Source organism: Salvelinus namaycush, chromosome 27, assembly GCF_016432855.1.
Source record: "Salvelinus namaycush isolate Seneca chromosome 27, SaNama_1.0, whole genome shotgun sequence".
Taxonomy (NCBI): domain Eukaryota; kingdom Metazoa; phylum Chordata; class Actinopteri; order Salmoniformes; family Salmonidae; genus Salvelinus; species Salvelinus namaycush.
Genome location: NC_052333.1, coordinates 11,242,689 through 11,265,188, shown reverse-complemented (window position 1 = coordinate 11,265,188; position 22,500 = coordinate 11,242,689). Strand labels below are relative to the sequence as shown.

At 45.3% G+C, this 22,500-nt stretch overlaps 1 protein-coding gene across 1 annotated transcript in view; it reads left to right on the top strand.

Moving 5' to 3' along the window:
• The window catches only part of LOC120022028 (calcium-binding mitochondrial carrier protein Aralar2), an 80,969-nt gene that overhangs the window by 5,242 nt on the left and 53,227 nt on the right, over positions 1-22,500 (top strand). The window contains exons 4-6 of the mRNA XM_038965826.1: positions 4,270-4,385; positions 6,670-6,809; positions 16,492-16,638. Of these exons, the coding sequence (XP_038821754.1) occupies positions 4,270-4,385; positions 6,670-6,809; positions 16,492-16,638 (403 nt within the window). The remainder of the gene's footprint in view (positions 1-4,269; positions 4,386-6,669; positions 6,810-16,491; positions 16,639-22,500) is intronic.

The window sequence follows — 22,500 nt, the reverse complement described above, 5'->3', positions numbered from 1 at the left end:
TGGATGATTAGTGCGGAAGAGAGAAGAGACAATGAGATGGATGATTAGTGCGGAAGAGAGAACAGACAATGAGATGGATGATCAGTGCGGAAGAGAGAACAGACAATGAGATGGATGATTAGTGCGGAAGAGAGAACAGACAATGAGATGGATGATTAGTGCGGAAGAGAGAACAGACAATGAGATGGATGATTAGTGAGGAAGAGAGAACAGACAATGAGATGGATGATTAGTGCGGAAGAGAGAACAGACAATGAGATGGATGATTAGTGCAGAAGAGAGAACAGACAATGAGATGGATGATTAGTGCGGAAGAGAGAACAGACAATGAGATGGATGATCAGTGCGGAAGAGAGAACAGACAATGAGATGGATGATCAGTGCGGAAGAGAGAACAGACAATGAGATGGATGATCAGTGCGGAAGAGAGAACAGACAATGAGATGGATGATCAGTGCGGAAGAGAGAACAGACAATGAGATGGATGATCAGTGCGGAAGAGAGAACAGACAATGAGATGGATGATCAGTGCGGAAGAGAGAACAGACAATGAGATGGATGATCAGTGCGGAAGAGAGAACAGACAATGGCTACGCGTGTCAACATCACCCCCTTTTATGTTCATGGAAAACAGGAACGCATTGTTTTTCAAGTATTGGCAAGGACCTGTTGAGTGACCTCCCTGACAAAAAAGAAAGTAAGGAAACAAGCCACTTACACAATCATATTATGATATACTCCCTCTAGTTAAAATTAGAGTATTTTTCAGGATATGCATACTGCATACATTTTTTCTTGCCAATGCGTCTGCCTCTGTTTTTTACCCCAGGTAGGATTCCATTTCACAGAGATGAGTCAGGGCGGGGTAATCGTTTTTGTGAGTAGAGGGGGTTTGGATGTACGTAAACAGTGTAATGCATTTCTTTGCCTCCCTCTGTGACTGTGTAAATCAGGTGATACACTCACTGACAGCCATCACAGTCTCTCTCTCTCTGCCTGGAAATCACTTTTCTCTCTTGTTATTCACCCTCCCCAGACTTGGCTGGCTGAGATATATACACTCCCTCTCTATGTCTGAAAATTACTCATTCAGCACATGTAGACATCCCTACTTCTGTCTCAAAGATGTGTCAGAGATGTTTCCTCCCTCTCTCTCTCTCTCTCTCTTTCTCCCTCTCCCTCTCTCTCTCTTTCTCCCTCTCTCTCTCTCTCTCTCTCTCTCTCTCTCTCTCTCTCTCACATATACAATTATTTTTCTCTTTCTCCAATGGAAACCTCTTCAAAGTGTGAAACCCTCTGAGGTTAGTCTCTGGGGTTAAAACTTTGTAAAGAGAGCATGCTGGGAAAATAGCAGTCCTCCCAGCCAGCCATGTGCATTTTGGTGTGGTCTTGGTTGTCTGCTTGGAAGAACCCAAAGCATCCAGCCCACCAGCCGGACAGCTAGCCAGCCAGTCAGTCAGCTAGCCAGCAGTCACCTCTGGGTGGAAGGCTGTCAGTGACAATAGCAGGGACAGGGGGTTTATTGAAGGGATCGTCTTTCCTTTTACTAGCAGGGATAAAAGCTGTCGCTCCAGCCTAATCCGCCCAAATGTTTATGCTGTAAACAGTGTTCTAGACCCTCGCTAGCTGCTGAAGATGACAGTAAAGTCTAGACTTTCATAGACACCCCCAAACAAAGACATCAAGTATATCTACCTCCACATTGACTTCGTACAGAGAGACACTTTCAACCTTTGTTGACCTCTGACTCTCAGACTAAGATTTAAAGTGAATAACAATCCCGTCCATGTGGTATAGCATTAACTGTGTATGTCTTACATTTCCCAGAAACATAGTCTCATGTTTGTAAATGCATATGTTTGTGCACTGTTTACCCAGACCATGGACATGCCTAGAAAAAACCTGGTCCCGTGCCATATAAGTTGATGGTTGGTAGATACTGTTGGTTGATTTGATTATTGGAGTCTCGGTTTGGTCTGCATTGCAAAGTGATGCCATCTCTTTTTTGGGGGTAATTGTTTTTTAGTAGTCATAGCAATGCTAATCAACCATCATAAGCCTCATCCCTGGCACAATCACCACTGTGTGTGTGTGTGTGTGTGTGTGTGTGTGTGTGTGTGTGTGTGTGTGTGTGTGTGTGTGTGTGTGTGTGTGTGTGTGTGTGTGTGTGTGTGTGTGTGTGTGTGTGTGTGATATACCCCCTGAACACTCACATCTCCTTCTCCCAAAGTCATCTGAATACCCCTGATAATCAACAGCAGTGTAATTTACAGTAAAATGCTCATAATCCGTGTCTAGAAAAATACTGAAATGCTAACAACATAAATTAATGTAAGCTGATATGCATACTGTACTTCCTCGTCTTATTTTAGGCATTTTAGACAGTATCTGTTTTCTCCCCTGCACTCGTCTGTATTACTGTCTACAGTTACTCATGAAATTACCTTCCAAATTGGTAATTGTTATGTTTCAGAAAATGTTCCTTTTCAACGTTCAATATGCTTCCAGCCGCGAGAGCTGTAAATATGTTAGCTTTTCTCCAACAGCCGATGCATGGACTCAGCAGCGCGCTTTTGTACCCCTCCACCCACTCCCTACCAACAGGCCCCTGTTCTAAAACTGTCAGCTAGCTTAGTTAATACAACAATTACTCTTGACTTTTCAACACGGCAGTTTTTTCTACACTGTAAGGCAGGCAGAGCATGCCTACAAGCATACAGATTCCAAATGAATCCATCTTTGAATTTCATCAGTAACAAAATGAATTAGAGTAGCCAGAAAAATGTAATCATCGCTCCCCTGGAAATTGAAATAGATTAGAGATGCATGCTCAGGGGACTGCTCATTAGGACTGACCCTGCGTAATTATAGTATCCATTTGTGACATTCATAATGGACTTGAGGCAACTTTGAACCGAGCATGAATTAAGACTAGATTGCGCCGTGGTCCCCAGGGCTCCCATGGATCAGTTGGTGTATTCTCCCTTTGTTATAGATGATGTGGGCATATTAGAGAGAAGTGTAGTACAATGGTATTAATGACACATACATTCTGTAGCCTACACATCAAGAGAGAGAGAAAGAGAGAGCGAGAGAAAGGGAAGAGCGAAAGAGAGAGAAAGAGAGCGAGAGAGAAAGAAAGTGAGAGAGAAAGAGAGCGAGAGAGAAAGAGAGAGAGAGAGAAAGAGAGTGAGAGAGAGAGAAAGAGAGAGAGAGAGAGAAAGAGAGAGAGTGATAGAAAGAGCGAGAGAGAGAGCGAGAGAGTGAAAAGATTGAGAAAGAGAAAGGGAGAGAGAGAGAGAGAAAGGGAGAGAGAAAGAGAGAGACAAAGAGAGAGAGAGCAATAGAGAATTTACCCTTCCTAATACATTGTTGGGCTTGTGCACAAATGTATATTTTTTGTGCTGAAATATAGGCAATACAGTAAAAGTGAAAGGATATCCGTTCAAAACTCCCTTTGTACTTGTACACCTGTTTATAATGGCAGGGGAAATGTAAAACGTCATATTTAATGACATTAAAGTTGCCCGTCAACATTATAGCAGCCAACTCAGACTGGCACACTATACTGACATGAAGAACAGAGTTCTTTCAAAACCTTTTTTAATGTTTTTATTTTCCTACAGTCATACTCATTGGATTTAGGACATTTCACTCAGCTGAGAAGTGGCCTACTTGAATTAAGATTGACATATATTGATCTGTCGATTGGTTTTGTCACCCAGTAAAGCCCAGTGTTATACATTGAAACTTGTATAGTTCTCCTTTTAATGATTACACTACACGTGCTGTAAAATCTGTCAAGTATGAACAAGTACAAACTACTACGTTTGTATTCGTCCTCTGCTTTTTCATTGTGGAACAGGACATTATCTGTAGACCTTTAGAGGATATCCTAACATTCACCTGTCTGTCTGTCTGTCTGTCTGTCTGTCTGTCTGTCTGTCTGTCTGTCTGTCTGTCTGTCTGTCTGTCTGTCTGTCTGTCTGTCTGTCTGTCTGTCTGTCTGTCTGTCTGTCTGTCTGTCTGTCTGTCTGTCTGTCTCTCTCTGTCTGTCTGTCTGTCTGTCTGTCTGTCTGTCTGTCTGTCTGTCTGTCTGTCTGTCTGTCTGTCTGTCTGTCTGTCTGTCTGTCTGTCTGTCTGTCTGTCTGTCTGTCTCTCTCTCTCTCTCTCTCTCTCTCTCTCTCTCTCTCTCTCTCTCTCTCTCTCTCTCTCTCTCTCCCTCTATATCTCTCTCTCTCTATATCTATCTATCTATCTCTCCATCAGGTTGATCTCCTTCCAGGAATTTGTGGCCTTTGAGTCAGTCCTCTGTGCTCCAGATGCGCTCTACGTGGTTGCCTTCCTGCTGTTCGACAAGACGGGCAAAGGAGCAGCCACCTACGGTACGTAACGTTCCCTCTGATTTGATTGACAGCTCTATTTCCAACCCCCAGGTTTGATTTGTGACCACTGAAGTACAAAACAATGTGGACACTTATAGCTAGGATATTCATATTGAAGTGAAGGAAGAATTCTTAAAGCTGTTCTCAAGTACATAAGCTATTTTATTTACTGAAAGTACATTTCATTGTACATTTTTCTATTTTGTTATTTTGGAAGAGGTAAAAAGACATCATTTTTACTCAACCCCAAAAATGACCTAAAAAATAATATTGTCACATATAACCATCAGAATCAATGACAGTAACCTTAGCCCCTATGAAGGTGACAGTGTAAGCACCCCTATGGAGATGACAGGATGACAGATATTGGTTTTGGAGGGGTGGAGGGGGAGAAGACATCTGTCGGAGAGAAGGGGAGTGTGTTTGTGATTGGGACCATTACCCAGAAGGCTCCAAGCCCAGAGGTGAGAAGAGGAGACATTTGTACGTGATTCACATTTCCCTAATTGATTTAAACAACCTTCATTTTGCCTTCTGTAGGTGTGCCAAATTAGCACATTAGGACTGATTTGAAATGCGGCGCACATATCTTGGGCACAAACAGAGAGAAAGTAAATTCCGTTCTAATTGTTGGTAGTCGGCAGGGAGTAAGATCATTGTGGTTGATTATGTATGCACATATGTAAATGTTCATATTTAAAAGGAGCAATTAGACTATTTATCAGTGACGTAGTGTATCTGGTTTGGTAATTAAAAGCTCTGTTGTTTTTCTGCCTTCTGAAAGGTTAATGAATATAGCCTACGCTACCGTGGATACGCTAGGAGATGCAACAAGAAGTGGAAAATTGCATGAAAAACAATACGCTGCTGTTTATCGCTCACGTTCAGCTACCATTTCACCGAAAGCAAATAACTTGTGATTGAGATTATGGTCTTGTCAAAGTCGCTTTATTGTGATCCATTACATGATTTTATCTCTTTCTTAAATTTTTCATTAGATGAAATGGCCTTCTCCATCTCAACCAAAATAACAAGTCACTCCTTTATAACGTATTGAAAGCATGAATTGCTGTGGCTTAGCTGCATTAAAGACAGTTTGTTTTTCCACCTCATAAATGGGTTTTTGTTGTAAATTTTTATTACATTTTTGTACGTTGTTTTCTTGTTTGTTAATAACCTGTGTAATTCCTATTAAGTGATCGCGGAAAAACAGATATTTTTACATGAAGGGATGAATGCACTGTTAATTTTAAGTGTTTTATAAAAAGTAAATCCATAATTTCGTGGAATAGACTTAATTAAACTGTGACATGCAACACACATTAAAACGGGATTGTACTTCAGCCAAAGAGACCAAAAAAGAGAAGAATAAAAGGTTGCCTGAGTGTTGACAGCTCCATAAAGGCTGATAATATAAACGGTAGGTCTGGAATAGGGAATGGCACTGCAGTGTTACACTGCCCAGTAAATGCAGCATTTTTATTGCCTCATTAAAGTGTAAAACCTGCTGGAGCTGTCTTGTTCCGAAAGGTATGGCCTGATCTGGCTGGGGAAAAAATCTCACTCCCATTTCTCTGGTCTGCGTCGAAAATGACATAACTATTCCCTAAATCGTGCACTACTATCGATCAAAAGTATTTATGGAATAGGGTGCAATTTGGTACGGATCCCCTCTCATTTCTCTTTAAGTTATTCATTCACTGATACATGCAATAAGGTATGAAACACGTTTTTTGTTTAGTGGTGTAATAAAAAATAGGCTTCTTTCTGACTATCTGTTGTTTTGGTTACTCTGATGAGGCTGTAATCATTTGGGCTGGTGTTCAATGTCTCCCACCTACATTACCTCTACTGAATCTTACAGAATTAGAAAAGCGTATAATCACATAGCTTTGCATATTTTATAGCTACGGTAGCCCTACAGTACTGTCTAATGGTTCCGTCAGATGTCAATCCATCATCGTTGTTTAGACCTATGGTTTTATAGACCTATGGTTTTAGGGACCTGTAACTTTCGGAATTATCAACACATACTTTTCTAATATGAAATCTATAAAAAAGAAACTGGTCAATGATGATAATTTCCACGATTTGATAGAAAATAATAGCACATTTCTTCCTGACATAATACACAACATTGTCTCCCATGTCTGCAAGTAACCGAGTCTTGTGAAGCAATGCTACTGCTAACCAGCCATCTACAATAGTCTGTTTGTCAACAGGGTCAGAATAAAAAGGGGACTGATTTCATTAAAGGTGCTCGTCTTGTCTGGTCTCTCCTCAGAGGACGTGAAGCAGGTCTTCAGCCAGACCACCAACCATCAGCACATCCCCTTTAACTGGGATTCTGAGTTCATGCGGCTGCACTTTGGCATGGAGAGGACCAAGCACCTCAGCTATGGAGAGTTCACCCAGTTCCTCCTGGTGGGTTGATATTCTCTATATCACCTTGCACTCACATAGTGACTGTCTCTCTCTCTCTCTCTCTCTCTCTCTCTCTCTCTCTCTCTCTCTCTCTCTCTCTCTCTCTCTCTCTCTCTCTCTCTCTCTCTCTCTCTCTCTCTCTCTCTCTCTCTCTCTCTCTCTCTCTCTCTCTCTCTCTCTCTCTCTCCTGTCTGAGTAAATGTCTTGCTCTTTTTTGTCCATATCAATGTGTCTTTCTGTCAGTTAGTTTGTCCTTTACCTCCTCTCTCCCTTTGTGTCTGACTCTGTCTATCTGTCGAGTTCTTTTCATTTTGCCTTCAGACCCTGTATACCCATTAATGAAACCCCATCAGTCTGTGTTAGATCTTTACTCTTACCTGCTTGTCTGTATTCACACTGTGTGTGATGCCCATGGTGTGTGTGTGTGTGTCTGTATTCACACTGTGTGTGATGACCATGGTGTGTGTGTGTCTGTATTCAGACTGTGTGATGACCATGGTGTGTGTGTGTGTCTGTATTCACACTGTGTGTGATGCACATGGTGTGTGTGTGTCTGTATTCACACTGTGTATGATGACCATGGTGTGTGTGTGTCTGTATTCACACTGTGTGTGATGACCATGGTGTGTGTGTGTGTGTCTGTATTCACACTGTGTGTTAAAAGCTGTGGTGTGTGTCTGTATTCAGTGTACTATTTGATGCCCATCCAGCCTCGGCCTGACACACACATACTTGGGTTCCTCTACTTGGTCCTGTTTCCCCAACACAGCTCATCATATTGTCCTGATTGTACTTGGTCCTGTTTCCTCAACACAGCTCATCATATTGTCCTGAATCTACTTGGCCCTGTTTCCTCAACACAGCTCATCATATTGTCCTGATTCTACTTGGTCCTGTTTCCCCAACACAGCTCATCATATTGTCCTGAATCTACTTGGTCCTGTTTCCCCAACACAGCTCGCCATATTGTCCTGATTCCACTTGGTCCTGTTTCCCCAACACAGCTCATCATATTGTCCTGATTGTACTTGGTCCTGTTTCCCCAACACAGCTCGCCATATTGTCCTGATTCTACTTGGTCCTGTTTCCCCAACACAGCTCATCATATTGTCCTGATTCCACTTGGTCCTGTTTCCCCAACACAGCTCATCATATTGTCCTGATTGTACTTGGTCCTGTTTCCCCAACACAGCTCATCATATTGTCCTGAATCTACTTGGTCCTGTTTCCCCAACACAGCTCATCATATTGTCCTGAATCTACTTGGTCCTGTTTCCTCAACACAGCTCATCATATTGTCCTGAATCTACTTGGTCCTGTTTCCTCAACACAGCTCATCATATTGTCCTGAATCTACTTGGTCCTGTTTCCTCAACACAGCTCATCATATTGTCCTGATTCTACTTGGTCCTGTTTCCTCAACACAGCTCATCATATTGTCCTGATTCTACTTGGTCCTGTTTCCCCAACACAGCTCATCATATTGTCCTGATTGTACTTGGTCCTGTTTCCTCAACACAGCTCATCATATTGTCCTGAATCTACTTGGTCCTGTTTCCCCAACACAGCTCATCATATTGTCCTGATTCTACTTGGTCCTGTTTCCTCAACACAGCTCGCCATATTGTCCTGATTCTACTTGGTCCTGTTTCCTCAACACAGCTCATCATATTGTCCTGATTCTACTTGGTCCTGTTTCCTCAACACAGCTCATCATATTGTCCTGATTCCACTTGGTCCTGTTTCCCCAACACAGCTCGCCATATTGTCCTGATTGTACTTGGTCCTGTTTCCCCAACACAGCTCATCATATTGTCCTGAATCTACTTGGTCCTGTTTCCCCAACACAGCTCATCATATTGTCCTGAATCTACTTGGTCCTGTTTCCTCAACACAGCTCATCATATTGTCCTGATTGTACTTGGTCCTGTTTCCTCAACACAGCTCATCATATTGTCCTGATTCTACTTGGTCCTGTTTCCTCAACACAGCTCATCATATTGTCCTGAATCTACTTGGTCCTGTTTCCTCAACACAGCTCATCATATTGTCCTGAATCTACTTGGTCCTGTTTCCTCAACACAGCTCATCATATTGTCCTGATTGTACTTGGTCCTGTTTCCCCAACACAGCTCATCATATTGTCCTGATTCTACTTGGTCCTGTTTCCCCAACACAGCTCATCATATTGTCCTGATTCCACTTGGTCCTGTTTCCTCAACACAGCTCATCATATTGTCCTGATTCTACTTGGTCCTGTTTCCCCAACACAGCTCATCATATTGTCCTGATTCTACTTGGTCCTGTTTCCCCAACACAGCTCATCATATTGTCCTGATTCTACTTGGTCCTGTTTCCCCAACACAGCTCATCATATTGTCCTGATTCCACTTGGTCCTGTTTCCCCAACACAGCTCGCCATATTGTCCTGATTGTACTTGGTCCTGTTTCCCCAACACAGCTCATCATATTGTCCTGATTCTACTTGGTCCTGTTTCCCCAACACAGCTCATCATATTGTCCTGATTCTACTTGGTCCTGTTTCCCCAACACAGCTCATCATATTGTCCTGATTCCACTTGGTCCTGCTTCCCCAACACAGCTCGCCATATTGTCCTGATTCTACTTGGTCCTGTTTCCTCAACACAGCTCATCATATTGTCCTGATTGTACTTGGTCCTGTTTCCCCAACACAGCTCATCATATTGTCCTGATTCCACTTGGTCCTGCTTCCCCAACACAGCTCATCATATTGTCCTGATTCTACTTGGTCCTGTTTCCCCAACACAGCTCGCCATATTGTCCTGATTGTACTTGGTCCTGTTTCCCCAACACAGCTCGCCATATTGTCCTGAATCTACTTGGTCCTGTTTCCCCAACACAGCTCGCCATATTGTCCTGATTCTACTTGGTCCTGTTTCCCCAACACAGCTCGCCATATTGTCCTGATTCTACTTGGTCCTGTTTCCCCAACACAGCTCGCCATATTGTCCTGAATCTACTTGGTCCTGTTTCCCCAACACAGCTCATCATATTGTCCTGATTCTACTTGGTCCTGTTTCCCCAACACAGCTCATCATATTGTCCTGATTGTACTTGGTCCTGTTTCCCCAACACAGCTCGCCATATTGTCCTGATTCTACTTGGTCCTGTTTCCCCAACACAGCTCGCCATATTGTCCTGATTGTACTTGGTCCTGTTTCCCCAACACAGCTCGCCATATTGTCCTGATTCTACTTGGTCCTGTTTCCCCAACACAGCTCATCATATTGTCCTGATTCTACTTGGTCCTGTTTCCCCAACACAGCTCATCATATTGTCCTGATTCCACTTGGTCCTGTTTCCCCAACACAGCTCGCCATATTGTCCTGATTCTACTTGGTCCTGTTTCCCCAACACAGCTCGCCATATTGTCCTGATTCCACTTGGTCCTGTTTCCCCAACACAGCTCGCCATATTGTCCTGATTGTACTTGGTCCTGTTTCCCCAACACAGCTCGCCATATTGTCCTGATTCCACTTGGTCCTGTTTCCCCAACACAGCTCGCCATATTGTCCTGATTCTACTTGGTCCTGTTTCCCCAACACAGCTCGCCATATTGTCCTGATTCTACTTGGTCCTGTTTCCCCAACACAGCTCATCATATTGTCCTGAATCTACTTGGTCCTGTTTCCTCAACACAGCTCATCATATTGTCCTGATTCTACTTGGTCCTGTTTCCCCAACACAGCTCCCCATATTGTCCTGAATCTACTTGGTCCTGTTTCCCCAACACAGCTCATCATATTGTCCTGATTCTACTTGGTCCTGTTTCCCCAACACAGCTCGCCATATTGTCCTGATTCCACTTGGTCCTGTTTCCCCAACACAGCTCGCCATATTGTCCTGATTGTCCTGAATCTACTTGGTCCTGTTTCCCCAACACAGCTCATCATATTGTCCTGATTCTACTTGGTCCTGTTTCCCCAACACAGCTCGCCATATTGTCCTGATTCTACTTGGTCCTGTTTCCCCAACACAGCTCGCCATATTGTCCTGATTCCACTTGGTCCTGTTTCCCCAACACAGCTCGCCATATTGTCCTGATTCTACTTGGTCCTGTTTCCCCAACACAGCTCGCCATATTGTCCTGATTCTACTTGGTCCTGTTTCCCCAACACAGCTCGCCATATTGTCCTGATTCCACTTGGTCCTGTTTCCCCAACACAGCTCATCATATTGTCCTGATTGTACTTGGTCCTGTTTCCCCAACACAGCTCATCATATTGTCCTGATTCTACTTGGTCCTGTTTCCTCAACACAGCTCATCATATTGTCCTGATTCTACTTGGTCCTGTTTCCCCAACACAGCTCGCCATATTGTCCTGATTCTACTTGGTCCTGTTTCCCCAACACAGCTCGCCATATTGTCCTGATTAGGCATGAATGAAACACTGAGGTTATACTTTAGACCACGCTGGCATTTGTTTTCCATTACAGTTAAGTGACGTAACCACCAATATAAACCCACTCCACCTATACACCCTTCTATCGAAAACAGGTAGACCTGTTCTCTTCCATAAAGAATAGTATCAGCCGTGCTGTTGCTGCCGCATTCCTTTTGTATTTGTGGTGTGCTAGCCATTTTCCAATATGATGTCTAGACGTGAAATCAGGGGAGAGGGAGACTGGAGGAGAGGGAGAGTGGGGGAGAGGGAGAGTGGAGGAGAGGGCCTTGCCAAGTTTGCATCTACACTCACTATATCTGAATGAGCTTTCTATGTTACACTTAACTTGGACCAGATGGGTTACACTGTGAAGAACACACTGATATTGTGTGTGCGTGCGTGCGTGCGTGTGTGCGGCGTGCGTGCGTGCGTGCATGTGTGTGTTGCAGCCAGTTACATTAGGGAAATATTTTGCATTCAGGGCTTTCACAGTTCGACTCCAGTGGTTTCCAATACTTCATACCAGGAGTACAGCAGTAATGCTCATAGCTCAACTATGAAATACACATTTCCTATTTCACTCACTTCATTTAGTCAGTTTGCCACAATTTCATAGCTATTGATTCATGTCATAATAACTGAGTCAGAAAAGTCATTTTTTCTGTGGTTCTTATTTAATTCAGGGGCTGTGATTTAAGTGTTTTCCCAGTAGTAGAGGAGAAAATGGTTGTTATAAATCCACTTAGACCTGAGTGAAGACCTTTACTGTTATTTTAAGTTATTCAGTTATTTTAATTAACTACTATTTGAAAATACTATAATTTCTATTCCCCCTTGTAATGTGAATGATAATACAGATTTAAGCTGTGTATCTCACAGTTAAGCGCAGTAAATTTGTAATAATACATATTTTTATTATACAACAAATATACTGTTTATTAGGTACAGTTTATTAGGTACACCTATCTAGTAGTGGTTCGAACCCCCCTTTGCCTCCAGAACAGCTTGATTTCTTCGGGCATGGAAACGTTGCTCAATTGGTATCAAAGGATCTAACCTGTGCCAGGAAAACATTCCCCACACTCAGTCAACTTACCTGGTTAAATAAGGGTTAATTAAAAATTACACCACCGCCACCAGTATGTACTGTTGACACCTGGCAGGATTACACCAAATCCTGATTCAACAGGAACTGGGATGCATCGGACCAGGAGATCACGTGCCCACTGGGGCCGCTTCTTCTTGTTTGTAGAGTGGTACCTGGTGTGGTCGTCTGCTGCAATAGCCCATCTGTAACAAGGACTGAGGAGTTGTGCATTGCGAGATGCCGTTCTGCACACAACTGTAGCTTGCACGATTTTTGTAATTTTTGTTTGACCTCTCATCGACAAGCTGTTTTTGCCCACAGGACTGTGTTTTTTTGTTTGTCGCACCATTCTCTGTAATCCCTAGACACTGTTGTGTGTGAAAAGCCCAGAAGGCCGTCCGTTTCTGAGATACTGGAACCGGCGCGCCTGGCACCAGCGATCATACCACTGCACCACGCTCAAAGTTGCTTAGGTCACTTGTTTTGCCCATTTTAACATTCAAGCGAACAGTAACTGAATGCCTCGATGCCTGTCTGCCTGCTTTATAGAGCAAGCCACGGCCACGTGACTCATTGTCTGTAGGAGCAAACCATTTTCGTGAATGGGGTGGTGTACCTAATAAATTGTGTACTGTATATACTGAGGTTTATTTTCAGTGGTTTCCTCAATGGGGTTACTCATCCTTATACATTGTGTTTACTTGCATAATCATCCATAATGATGACGAGCCAGATGCACACAAGATTTGATTATCCCGGTAAAACGTTTGCTCTGCAAATTTCTCGCCAATTACTGTCTCGATGGATGCCAGAGATTCTCCAAAATTACATGATTTGCATTTCAAATGGCACCCTATTCCCTATATAGTGCAGTACTTTTGTCCAGGGCCCATAGGGTACTGGTCAAAAGTAGTGAACTATGTAGGGTATAGAGTGCGATTTGGGATGCAACCATTATTTTTTTTCCCACTAGCAGGGTTTTTTCAGGATCAGAAAGGAGTTTAGGTGGTGGACTTGGCAGGGGCAATGGGCACAGTCGGCCAGTCAGCTCGGCTGAATTTTAGAGGCCCCCATCTTGGCTGTGTAGAGAAAATTGTACATTTTTAAGCTTAGAGAAATTATTGCTGTTTTGAAGCTAATTTCCTGCAATTCTACACATTTTTACATGGAGGTGAGAGAAAATGTTTCTATTTTAAAGCTAATTTCATGCGATTCTACATGTTCTGCCATGGAGCTGAGAGAACATTTAACAGTATTAAAGCACATTTTTTTCAATTCTACACGTTGCCATGGCTAATGCTGTGTTCCTATGCTCAAACAATAATACAATCAATACTGCTAAATTCATTGTTTTGGGAATTTTGGCACCAATATACAGTATAGGTCTGTGGCTGGCACACTGAACATGGATGGAGGGCATTAATGTGGCCTTGTTAAGATATGTCTGAGCTTTTGAAAGCTACAGTCTATGATCTGGGGTTGTGTTTTCAATGGTAATTTCAATGCTTGATATTCACCAATTTAGCTGGGAAAAGAACAGAATCCCAGACTGTAGCTTTAAGGGTCAGTAATGACTTTAATCTGGTGTGTGTTGATCGGAACCACTGGGAACAGTTAGAGGGAATCTGTACAGTATTTCTCCTGCAGGTATTCCATTGTTTAAAGACCTTAAACAGCAGGAAAGACGCCAAGGCCTCGTATTGAAACCCAAAACAGAAGTGGCTCGTCAAATGTTTTTTATTCCGTCCAGTCCAGGGACAATTCAAGTGTAAATGCTGTGGCGGTCTGTGTATTGGTCGTCAGAGGCTAAACTCTCCTCCTGAAATGAAAACCATGTCTCTAAAACACTCACAGTTACAATAAAACTGTAAACTGACTAGATTCTGGGCCGCAATTGTTCTGTTGTTCCATGTGGTTGTGGCAGTCCAGGCAGCTCCTAACTCTGCTCAGTGTTGTCCAGCCTATATAGCTCAGGGATGTTTTTCCCTTTACACACACGCTTTTATTTTCTCTTTTTGTCTTCCTTTCTCTCTTGTTTTGACTATACCGCTCGTGACTCTCAGTTCTTTTTTCATTCGCTGTTTTATCTGTGGTAGTTTCTTTCCACCCTCACATGTTTATTGGTTTGGACCTATTCATCGCAAGGTTCAAAAACCAACTGAAAAGAGTCTTGGAAATGTCCCATTCCCAAATGATTTGTTTATTTGCGATATGTTCCTTTGTATGGTTTTTTTGGACCTCCTCAGTACATTTACTATAACCTCCCCTAATGATGACTCTCCTAACTGATCGTTATATGGCAGTAGGTCGCTGACGAGCTCCTATGCAGAATCATAAGTGTTTGTTCCTGACACCCTGCTCTCACAGAAACCTGGTTTGCAGATCACACCTCTTTTGGGAGAAATGTCTCTACTTATTCTCCCCTTTGTATTCAGCTTTATGTAGGTGTCAATCTCCTGAAACTGTTTTCTGGAGTTATTGAGCGTAGCCTGGGGCCTGTTATGTTATCAAAAATGTTAGTCACTCAGACTTAGACACAGGAGTTCTTATGACAAGGAATGGTAGGGAGGAAGTAGAGTTTTTATAGTCAAAATCCATATAAAAATAATATTCAATAACATCTCTAATTTACTCAAAGTCAGTAAGTAGCCTATTGGTATTCAAGTTTTACAGTTGTTTGAATTGTGGTATTTTCAGTATGAGCCCAGAGGAAGCGGTATTGTTTACAGGGTGTCTCACCAGACGTGTGGTCACAGGTACAGTAGTGATAATGGCTTTTAATTTCAAAGCCCCACTGGAGTCTTCCCATGAGCCTGTCTGTTGTCTCTACGGTCCACATAGGAGGAAGCTGCTGTGCCGTGTGTGTGTGAGCAGTTAGGTGATTAGCCAGTCTGCATGTGTATCCCCTGGAGTGTCTTAATGGGGGATTTGGACTGGTGAGAGAAACACAAGCGACGCCCCACTGCAGCAACGTGAGGAGAAGGAGAGGACAGAGGAGAGGAGAGAGGAGAAGGAGAGGACAGAGGAGAGGAGAAGGAGAGGACAGAGGAGGAGGAGAGGAAAGGGGAGGAGGAGAGAGCAAATTACTGCAGCTCCGCCAAATGCTGGTTCCCTGTAACTGAGAGGGAAAATGGCGTCAGGGGGCTCATCAACGGCAATCCTGCTTCTCCGAGAAGTGTGTGTGTGTGTGTGTGTGTGTGTGTGTGTGTGTGTGTGTGTGTGTGTGTGTGTGTGTGTGTGTGTGTGTGTGTGTGTGTGTGTGTGTGTGTGTGTGTGTGTGTGTGTGTGTGTGTGTGTGTGTAGGTGTGTGTTTGTAGGTACACCCTCATCTGAAGTCATTAAAATGTTATAAGAGGACAACATTTTGCACAACATGTCTAAATCATGTCACAGAAATATGTTACCGGGTTTAACCGAACAGGACGATGTCTCTGTTTGTGTCCGTGTGTTTGTTGCTCTATGTCTCTGAACATAGGAATGTCTGTATGATTTAAAAGGTATATATGTGATTTAAAGGCTATCTATGTGATTTAAAGGGTATCTATGTGATTTAAAGGGTATCTTAGAAAAAAGGTGCCATCTAGAACCTAAAAGGGTTCTTCATCTGTCCCCATAGGAAAAAGGTGCCATCTAGAACCTAAAAGGGTTCTTCATCTGTCCCCATAGGAAAAAGGTGCCATCTAGAACCTAAAAGGGTTCTTCATCTGTCCCCATAGGAAAAAGGTGCCATCTAGAACCTAAAAGGGTTCTTCATCTGTCCCCATAGGAGAACCCTTTGAAGAAACCTTGTTGGTTCAAAGTAAAGTAGAACCCTTTTGGTTCCAAGTAAAACCGTTTTGGGCTCCATGTAGAACCATTTCCACAGAAGGTTCTACATGGAACCCAAAATGGTTCTATCTGGAACTGAAAAGGGTTTTACTTGGAACCAAGGGTTCAAGGGTTAGGGTTACAATTATGTTAATAGTTAGGGTTAGGATTAAGATTAGGTTTTTGGGTTAGGGTAAGGGTAAGAGTACGGGTTAGGGTTTAGGGAAAATAGGATTTTGAATGGGACTGAATTGTGTGTCCCCACAAGGTTAGCTGTATAAGACTGTGTGTGCGTGCGTGCGTGTGTATCTGTCTACTTGTGTTGTTAATCTGTGTGTGTGTTCCTCTGTCTCCTCCCCAGGAGATGCAGCTGGAGCATGCGCGGCAGGCCTTTGTTCAGAGGGACAAGGCCCACAGCGGCTCCATCTCCGCCCTGGACTTCAGGGACATCATGGTCACCATCCGGCCCCACATGCTCACACCCTTTGTGGAGGAGAGCCTGGTGGCGGTGGGTCTGGCTCTCTGGTTCTCCTCCCTCTATCCCTCATCCTTCTCGCTCTCTTCCTCTATAATTCTCCCTTTCCTTCCCCTAACGTGTCATTAAAGCCTTTTACTGCAGTGGGCTAAATCAGGGTCATACAGTCTTTCTCCGTAGTCTTAAACAAATCTACTTGAAACAAAAGTATCCACCTCACACACATGGTTATGGGCTTAAAAAAGAAGACACCTGTACCATGTCAGATATAGAGTTGAAATGTATTCCAGTCTGCATCCCAATATGACACTTTATAAACGTCTCAGAAGACTGAACTATAACAAAACTGTTTGACATAGAAACACCGGATTTTCAACATAAAAAGAAAAGTTTATTAATGATGTAATTATGAAAAATAACAATTACATTCCAGTCATGAGGCCACTAGGTCATTTGACTGCAGGAAAGGGCTCCCTCAAACCTCTGGCATCAAACCATGCGGTTAAATGTCTCTCCCTTCACACGCGCGCACCACGCACACACACACAGCTGTTTTGGTGTCCTCTCTTTTTCTCTCTGTGTGTGATAGAAAAAATGAACACAAGTATGGTATGTTTGTGTGAGTGAGTATGTACAGTATGTCTCATGTCACATGTTTGTTTGTGTCTCTGTCTGTTTTCCTCGTGTGTGTGTGTGTGTGTGTGTGTGTCTTTAGAATGTGTGTGTGTCTTTAGAATGTGTGTGTGTCTCCCTCCACGTCTAGCCCATTATATAAACACCTTGTGAACTCTGTCATTTCTCCCACATTGTTTACCTCATAAACCAGCCATCTCAGGGTCCATGTTAGTAAACACACACTCACTGCCATTACAGCAGACACATTTAAGACAAGGCTGTGTGTGGAACCAAGCCTACACACATTTACACACACTCTCCCTCTAATCTCTCTCACACTGAAAAATGATAAATAGAATGCTCAGTTTTCCCAAATATTTTATTTTCTCTCCCGTTGTGTCCCTGTACATGGCTAGGGTGTAGAGTTCGTGGCCAGGGCACAGCAATATGATGTTTCAGTGAACAGCAGAGGCTGCTTGGTTTTTGGATGTTAGATAAATTTATATTTTTGTCAGGAGAGGAGAAGCTTCAACCCCTTCTGCAGATGGCTTCTCTCCCTCACTGCTAGCTGTGTTGGGCACACTGCTGTGTCTGTAAAGCAAACAGCGCCATCTAGTGAAACGATGGTTTCCAGTGTTTTCTCCCCACCCCCACAATCTAGAACAGTACAAGATGAATATCCGCAATATTTCACCCATGCTACTTTATGTACTTTAAACAGACTTAAATGGAGAGACATAATTCATGTGACAGTGAAAGAGTTGTGTTGGGAGGACAGTGTGCAGTGAAAGAGTTGTGTTGGGAGGACAGTGTGCAGTGAAAGAGTTGTGTTGGGAGGACAGTGTGCAGTGAAAGAGTTGTGTTGGGAGGACAGTGTGCAGTGAAAGAGTTGTGTTGGGAGGACAGTGTGCAGTGAAAGAGTTGTGTTGGGAGGACAGTGTGCAGTGAAAGAGTTGTGTTGGGAGGACAGTGTGCAGTGAAAGTGTCACGATCGTCGAAGGGAGAGAGATTGGACCAAGGCGCAGCGCGTGAAAAATACATCTTCTCTTTATTTTAAGAAGAAAAATGAAACAAAACAACAAACAGACGACCGTGAAGCTATAAATCCAGATAGTGCTGACACAACCACTACACATAGACACAGACAATTACCCACAAAACCCTAGTGCCTATGGCTGCCTTAAATATGGCTCCCAATCAGAGACAATTAATGACATCTGTCTCTGATTGAGAACCCTTCAGGCAACCATAGACACAGCTAGACTTCTATACTAAACATAAACCCAACTACTCTAATAAACCCCCTAACCTTACAACCACCCTAGACACTACAAAAACACATACATTCACCATGTCACACCCTGACCTAACTAAAATAATAATGAAAACAAAGATAACTAAGGCCAGGGTGTGACATAACCCCCCCCTTAAGGTGCGAACTCCGGGCGCACCAGCATAAAGTCTAGGGGAGGGTCTGGGTGGGCGTCTGTCCACGGTGGCGGCTCTGGTACTGGTCGTGGTCCCCACCCCACCATAGTCACTACCCGCTTTCGTAGCCTCCTCCAACTGACCACCCGCCAACTTAACCCCACTGGATTAAGGGGCAGCACCGGACTAAGGGGCAGCACCGGACTAAGGGGCAGCACCGGACTAAGGGGCAGCACCGGACTAAGGGGCAGCACCGGACTAAGGGGCAGCACCGGACTAAGGGGCAGCACCAGGATAAGGGGCAGCACCAGGATAAGGGGCAGCACCAGGATAAGGGGCAGCACCAGGATAAGGGACAGCACCAGGATAAGGGGCAGCTCCGGACTGAGGGACGGCAGCTCCGGACTGAGGAACGGCAGCTCCGGACTGAGGAACGGATCCTGGCTGGATGACGGCTCTGGCGGATCCTGGCTGGACGGCTCTGGCGGATCCTGGCTGTACGGCTCATGGCTGGCTGACGGATCTGGCTGCTCATGGCTGGCTGACGGATCTGGCTGCTCATGGCTGGCTGACGGATCTGGCTGCTCATGGCTGGCTGACGGATCTGGCTGCTCATGGCTGGCTGACGGATCTGGCAGATCCTGTCTGGTTGGCGGCTCTGGCAGATCCTGTCTGGTTGGCGGCTCTGGCAGATCCTGTCTGGTTGGCGGCTCTGGCAGATCCTGTCTGGTTGGCGGCTCTGGCAGATCCTGTCTGGTTGGCGGCTCTGGCAGATCCTGTCTGGTTGGCGGCTCTGGCGGATCCTGACTGACGAATGGCTCTAGCGGCTCCTGACTGACTAACGGCTCTGACAGCTCGGGACAGACGGGCGGCTCTAACGGCTCGGGGCAGAGGCATGGCTTAGACGGCGCTGGGGAGACGGATGGCTCAGATGGCGCTGGGGAGACGGATGGCTCAGATGGCGCTGGGGAGACGGATGGCTCAGATGGCGCTGGGGAGACGGATGGCTCAGATGGCGCTGGGGAGACGGATGGCTCAGATGGCGCTGGGGAGACGGATGGCTCAGATGGCGCTGGGGAGACGGATGGCTCAGATGGCACTGGGCAGACGGATGGCTCTGGCCGGATGAGGCGCACTGTAGGCCTGGTGAGTGGTGCCGAAACTGGAGGCACCGGGCTAAGGACACGCACCTTCAGGCTAGTGCGGGGAGAAGGAACAGGGCATACTGGACCCTGGGGACGCACATTAGGCCTAGTGCGTGGTGCCGGAACTGGTGGTACCGGGCTGGGGACACGCATCTCAGGGCTAGTGCGGGGAGCAGCAACAGGATGCACAGGACTCTGGAGACGCACAGGAGGCTTAGTGCGTGGTGCCGGAATTGGTGGTACCGGGCTGGAGACACGCACCATAGGACGAGTGCGTGGAGGAGGAACAGGGCTCTGGAGACACACTGGAAGCCTGTTACGTGGTGTAGGCACTGGTGGAACTGGACTGGGGCGGGGAGGTGGCGCCGGAAATACCGGACCGTGCAGGCGTACTGGTTCCCTTGAACACCGAGCCTGCCCAACCTTACCTGGTTGAATGCTCCCCGTCGCCCGACCAGTGCGGGGAGGTGGAATAACCCGCACCGGGCTATGTAGGCGAACCGGGGACACCATGCGTAAGGCTGGTGCCATGTATGCCGGCCCGAGGAGACGCACTGGAGACCAGACGCGTTGAGCCGGCATCATGGCACCTGGCTCAATGCCCAATCTAGCCCTACCAGTGCGGGGAGGTGGAATAACCCGCACCGGGCTATGAACACGTACAGGAGACACCGTGCGCTCTACTGCGTAACACGGTGTTCGCCCGTACTCCCGCTCTCCACGGTTAGCCTGTGAAGTGGGCGCAGGTCTCCTACCTGCCCTCGGCCCACTACCTCTAAGCCCCCCCCCCAATAAATTTTTTGGGCTGACTCACAGGCTTCCTACCGCGTCGTCGTGCTGCCTCCATTCGCCGGTATCCCTCCTCGCACTGCGCCAGAGAATCCCATGCGGGCTCCGGCACTCGCCCTGGGTCGATCGCCCACCTGTCGATCTCCTCCCACGTTGTGTAGTCCAGATTACGCTCCCATTGCCATTCCTCCTTGCGCTGCTCCTGTTGCCGCTTATCACGCTGCTTGATCCTGGATTGGTGGGTAATTCTGTCACGATCGTCGAAGGGAGAGAGATTGGACCAAGGCGCAGCGCGTGAAAAATACATCTTCTCTTTATTTTAAGAAGAAAAATGAAACAAAACAACAAACAGACGACCGTGAAGCTATAAATCCAGATAGTGCTGACACAACCACTACACATAGACACAGACAATTACCCACAAAACCCTAGTGCCTATGGCTGCCTTAAATATGGCTCCCAATCAGAGACAATTAATGACATCTGTCTCTGATTGAGAACCCTTCAGGCAACCATAGACACAGCTAGACTTCTATACTAAACATAAACCCAACTACTCTAATAAACCCCCTAACCTTACAACCACCCTAGACACTACAAAAACACATACATTCACCATGTCACACCCTGACCTAACTAAAATAATAATGAAAACAAAGATAACTAAGGCCAGGGTGTGACAGAAAGAGTTGTATTGGGAGGACAGTGTGCAGTGAAAGAGTTGTGTTGGGAGGACAGTGTGCAGTGAGAGAGTTGTGTTGGGAGGACAGTGTGCAGTGAAAGAGTTGTGTTGGGAGGACAGTGTGCAGTGAAAGAGTTGTGTTGGGAGGACAGTGTGCAGTGAGAGAGTTGTGTTGGGAGGACAGTGTGCAGTGAAAGAGTTGTGTTGGGAGGACAGTGTGCAGTGAAAGAGTTGTGTTGGGAGGACAGTGTGCAGTGAAAGAGTTGTGTTGGGAGGACAGTGTGCAGTGAAAGAGTTGTGTTGAGAGGACAGTGTGCAGTGAAAGAGTTATATTGGGAGGACAGTGTGCAGTGAGAGAGTTGTGTTGGGAGGACAGTGTGCAGTGAAAGAGTTGTATTGGGAGGACAGTGTGCAGTGAAAGAGTTATATTGGGAGGACAGTGTGCAGTGAAAGAGTTGTGTTGGGAGGACAGTGTGCAGTGAGAGAGTTGTGTTGGGAGGACAGTGTGCAGTGAAAGAGTTGTATTGGGAGGACAGTGTGCAGTGAAAGAGTTATATTGGGAGGACAGTGTGCAGTGAAAGAGTTGTGTTGGGAGGACAGTGTGCAGTGAGAGAGTTGTGTTGGGAGGACAGTGTGCAGTGAAAGAGTTGTATTGGGAGGACAGTGTGCAGTGAAAGAGTTATATTGGGAGGACAGTGTGCAGTGAAAGAGTTGTGTTGGGAGGACAGTGTGCAGTGAGAGAGTTGTGTTGGGAGGACAGTGTGCAGTGAGAGAGTTGTGTTGGGAGGACAGTGTGCAGTGAAAGAGTTGTATTGGGAGGACAGTGTGCAGTGAAAGAGTTGTGTTGGGAGGACAGTGTGCAGTGAAAGAGTTGTATTGGGAGGACAGTGTGCAGTGAAAGAGTTGTATTGGGAGGACAGTGTGCAGTGAAAGAGTTGTATTGGGAGGACAGTGTGCAGTGAAAGAGTTGTGTTGGGAGGACAGTGTGCAGTGAAAGAGTTGTGTTGGGAGGACAGTGTGCAGTGAGAGAGTTGTGTTGGGAGGACAGTGTGCAGTGAGAGAGTTGTGTTGGGAGGACAGTGTGCAGTGAAAGAGTTGTGTTGGGAGGACAGTGTGCAGTGAGAGAGTTGTGTTGGGAGGACAGTGTGCAGTTCATACACTTTGAGTCTCTATTTTAAGTGTTAACTCTATTAACTATTTTCTCTCCATCCCTCCATCCCTCATCCCACCATTCCT